General features: G+C 44.8%; 1 protein-coding gene across 5 annotated transcripts in view; it reads right to left on the bottom strand.

Moving 5' to 3' along the window:
- cep170aa (centrosomal protein 170Aa) overlaps positions 1–5,000 on the bottom strand; it is a 63,027-nt gene that overhangs the window by 28,070 nt on the left and 29,957 nt on the right. For all 5 annotated transcript variants that reach the window (XM_080848445.1, XM_080848446.1, XM_080848447.1 and 2 more), the window contains exon 7: positions 4,478–4,615. In XM_080848445.1, coding sequence (XP_080704571.1) covers positions 4,478–4,615 — 138 coding nt within the window. The remainder of the gene's footprint in view (positions 1–4,477; positions 4,616–5,000) is intronic.

The raw sequence follows: 5,000 nt of genomic DNA, 5'->3' as shown, positions 1-5,000 counted from the left end.
GGTCAAGAGGTCAAGAGTTCAAGGGTCACAGGCTCTGGGTGCCCATATCAGTTCACTCCCCCTTTTTGATTTGGGCTGTTTTGTTTGAAACCGTATCAGCAGAGCTCACCCACACACAGACACAGACTGACCTTCTGAAATGGCTTCAAAGGAAAGGCTGGACACAAAGCTAACTCTTTCTGTTGACATGAACTAATGAGCTGGCCAGTCAAATCCCTGTGGAGGCCTGAGCGATACTAATAACATCATTTAATTAGCCCATAATAGCCTGGCCAGGGGGAGAGCTGGGAGTCTTAAAGAACTAATGGTGGGATAGACTGATAAAGACAATAAATTGACCATCTGTTTCGCTGTGTTGCACTCGTTTTTGATTTTTTTTTTTTTTTGGGGGGGGGGATCTCCAGACAACCAACTCAAATGCTGCATTAACATGAAAAAAACATTTGACATTCGACAGCAAGGGAATAAGAGCATAGGACTTAGATGTTCTTCTATGAAACAGGTGGTGGTGAGGAAGTTAGCTTCAGATAATGATTAATGAGACTTCGCTTAGACACATAATGAAGGCGATAGCACTGCTTTTGAACCTCCGGGAACCCCAGATAAGCCATGATGGTTTCAGGAACACTACACATTTTACTTCATAGATCAAATTTTACTTCAAAGCCCCAAGGAAAAGAAATAACATTATCTGGATAAATAGTGCTTAGTAAAAGAAAAAAGATTCATCTGACTCACTGACCCGACTGGCTAAAGTTATGCGGATCCCTATGCGTATCCTTTTCATATGCAAACCAGCTAAAGAGAAGTGAGACACTGAAACGGATTCCTCATTTTAACCTTCATTTACTTCAGATTTGACTCAAATCTCTCTCTTCTATGGAAATAGTGTCGAATCACATATCAAAGACCAGCTGGGCTTCCTGTTTTTCTGTCAATACTGTGTCACTTCCCTTTCAGAAACATCATGTGATATCTGCCCAGCAAAAAGTGAAGGTAAATCAACTGCCCCGTAAGGGACTTCACCATCACAATAAGAATAAAAACACCCACCAGCACACTGCAGCAAGCTGAAGCTTTATAAAACAATTTTTCTCTCCTTCAAGATGTCCTCTATCATGAACCTCTCTCTCTCTCTCTCTCTCTCTCTCTCTCTCTCTCACACACACACACACACACAAAACCTCCCTGACCAGGTAACACACAAACACGTGACGCTAATCGATAGCAATCTCTGAACATCAACTACCACCCTAAACTGAACATTTCAAACTGACCTCAGCGTGCATCAAGAAAGTGGATCTATAGAAGCATACTCACATTCACTGAGCTAGTAGCTAGAAGAGCCTGCAGTAACAGATCCCTCCACGTCCAGTCAGATGCCGTCTGCTGAAGTGAAACCCTATAGCCCTGCGTTGACAATGCACCGGGGAGGGGAGGCTCAGGGGGTGGATGAGGGGCGACTGCTGAGCCTATTCAAACCACGTCTGTGGACATGGGGCCTTTACATTCGCCCCTGATCATGTGAACGGCTACTTAGCATAGCCCAGGGGGATTGACGCCGCTGGGCTCAAATCAACAACAACAACGAAACAAAACAAAATCCCACAACAGTAGTAGGGTGGAGACTGAGAGTGTGTGTGTGTGAATAGTGCTTGAATGTGTGGAGAGGGAGATAGAGAGAGAGAGAGAGAGAGAGAGAGAGAGAGAGAGAGTTGTGGTATGTCGGATGTTTGAGTTTTGGCCACTACATGATCAAAGGTGTTGGAGAAAATATGGTAATGTGGGATACATTTAGAATTGTTCTCTCTCTCTCTCATTCATTCACTCACTCACTCTCACTCTTCCTCTTCCTTTCTTTCTGTCCGTTTCTCTCTCTCTCTTCTTCTGTTTCTGTCAGTTTTCTCTCTCTCTTTTCTTCTCTTTCTGTCAGTTTCTTGCTCTTTCACGCTTTCTCTGTCTCTCTTTCTCTCTCTCTCTCTCTCTCTCTCTCTCTCTCCTTTAGTCTGTGTCCTCTTTGTCAGGGCAGGAATGCTAGGCCTTGTCAGACAATGCCATTCAGTGTCCTGAGGTTTACCCCTCCTGAAAGATAAATTCGCCCCGGGTGTGTGTGTGTCCCGGGGGATCTGGTGGACGTCGCATGTTACTTTAAAACAGAGAGCAAGCTGTTTTCACCAAATTGAATTAAGAGGCACTCCAGGGAAGGGATGCTTTCAGGTTCCATTTTTTCTCCCACTTAAAAAAAACGGGTGACTTTTTTTTTATTTTTATTTTTTTACTTCTTCTTCCTCCTGCCTCTGATGGATGCATATCAAAGGAAGGAAACAGCGCCTTATGTTGCTGGAATCCATTTCTGGGAGGTAGAGATGTGCTGTGTATCTAGGGCTGTGGAAGGGAGAGATGTGCTGTGTATCTAGGGCTGTGGAAGGGAGAGATGTGCTGTGTATCTAGGGCTGTGGAAGGGAAACTCAGGATCTCAGCTTTGTCTGAGCAGAGGTTATGTCCTTAGACAGGAGGATTTGTAGACATGGGACTGTGTCTGTGTGTGTGTGTGTGTGTGTGTGTGTGTGTGTGTGTGTGTGTGTGTGTGTGTGTGTGTGTGTGTGTGTGTGTGTGTGTGTGTGTGTGTGTGTGTGTGTGTGTGTGTGTGTGTGTGTGTGTGTGTGTGTGTGTGTGTGTTATGTAACCCTGTTAGTTTTCTTTGAGGGGACGGACTGCCTGTCACGACAGATGACATCCACCCTGCCACTACCAGCCCTCACTTCACACTCTCTGTCACGCGCAGCACACACAATTACTCTCTCTCCCTCTCCCTCTCCCTCTCCTCTCTCTCTCTCTCTCTCTCTCTCTCTCTCCCTCTCTCTCTCTCTCTCTCTCTCTCACACACACACACACACACACACACACACACAGAATATACAGTATCACTGCCCTCTGCTGTAAGAATCACAGTAGCATCAACAACAGTGAAGAGAGACTGAATGTTGCACCAGACATCAAAGGAAAGGAAACTAGTAATGTGCCCTTGAAAAGCTTTGATAGAATAGGTATCGAGGTCTGCTACTCTACAGGCTGAAGAGGACATGGCGGACCCTGCCTGTAAGCAAGACTGAGCTAATAGAGCAAGTAGCAACAACGCCCAACAGACTGGATGTGTTTGTTCAAAAAAAAACATACACAAAACAAAATCAATCTCCAAAATATGTGGCAGGGCTTTGATAAAGTATTTGTGATGTCTTCCTGCTTTACCATCCTGTCATCTTGGTGACAGCATTGTAAAATGTCTTGTTTTTTTTGTTTGTAGTCCTAACAAAACCACCCAATAATATGCCTTCTAATCTAATCCGCTTAACATCAAATTGTCACTGCAAGATGCGAAATGTGTCTAAGCTCCATCTGAAAGTTTCACTTAGAACCCTTCCGTAATCTTTTTGCCTTTAGTTTTAAAACAGCCTCGGCTCAGTGGGGCTCAGTTTTACTTCCTGAGGTTAAAGGTCAACCTCTGTGCTGTGGTCTGCTGTGTGGATCCCGCAGCTCTGCAGGCTTTCCTGCTGCTCTAGACCCTGTGCTAATCTGTAATCCCATTACTTCAGCACCACACAAATTAATGGGATCCTGAGTCCTGCTGCTGCTGCTGCTGCTGCGGCCAAACAACAATCAAACAGGACTTCCGATTCACTCCGCTCAGACGGGATAAGCCTGGGAATGGACATTAGAGCCACGGTTTGTGCTGTGCTTGACACATATGCAGAGACAAGAGAGAGGGCTCATCTCCTCTGGTTAGGGCAGTGGGATTAGACTTTAGCACAGAGAGCGAGCATACTATTTTACATACATGACTGCTATAGTTTATATACTACTACTATTCATTGTACACCCGTACTATACTACACACCTATGTTTGTATGTTGCTTGCAACAGAAACATATTCCTAGGGTATGTCTGGTCCTGATATCTGAATGCTGGTTGTGGGTGAGCCTGACCTGGAATGATGCTGTTAACATGACTTTTTGGTTACCTGACTCAAATGAGAAAACGAAATGAAAATCCCCAAGTAAGCATAACATACGTATCTGCACAGGCTTGCAGCTGTTAGCTTCTCCTTTTCCTTGCCCTCCTTTCCGCCATTTTTAATTTGCCCTGACAATGATCTTGTTTCACTTGTTTGTTTTGGCTATGAGTGACAGTGAGATTACTGAAAGTATGATACACATCACAGAAAAGAAAGTCCCCTGCTGTGTTATGGCATCGGGGCTATTTTACACCAGGATTCCGACCAGATTTGCCTAAATAAATCTGAATCTGTTTTTAATGCCAACCTTAATGTGAATGAAATGCATCATTAGTTGTACCTGAGACACACTGAATATGTATGACTGTTAGTCTGCACATCTGACACAGGTCATCCTACGCATGACATAGCTTCAGAGACACTTCTGACCTATTTGTTCGGAGAAAAAGAAAAGTGGACTCCTACCTATCCCACAATTCTCTTGTTTCTTCCCAGACGTCTTGGTCTCCTGCTTGAAGGAGTTCTCATCGTCGGCATCACCGTCGCCCCACCAAGATGGCTGCCCGTACAGCGGTGTCCCTCTGTGAAGCGCGGAAATGTCCCCTACCACCACAACAGAAAACAAGGATTAAGCATAACATCCCAGCCAGAGCTGTGTGCTCACTCTCACAGGAGAGAGAGAAAAATAAATAAATAAATAAAACACTTCTTACACCCAAAACAAAGACTAGTTTTAAACTGTGACCTGTTGGGTGTTAGCCCACTTCTCACCTTCTTCCCTGCTCCCAACGTAAAGAGTAACCCTTCTCTCCTAACCGATAGCGCTGGTTTGGCTCTTACACAGCAGTCACCACGCCGCCTGACCTACATAACTGAAGTCTCTGAGAGAGACAGCCGGCCAAATATCAAAGCCAGGGCATTCATTGCAAAAAGAGGATCTGACGAGCTTAACTGCCCTCATAATGCAGCAACGACGGGATTTGTTTCC

The sequence above is a fragment of the Sprattus sprattus genome (genome assembly GCF_963457725.1).
Source record: "Sprattus sprattus genome assembly, chromosome: 12".
Classification (NCBI taxonomy): Eukaryota; Metazoa; Chordata; class Actinopteri; order Clupeiformes; family Clupeidae; genus Sprattus; species Sprattus sprattus.
This window is presented reverse-complemented; position numbering and strand designations above follow the sequence as displayed.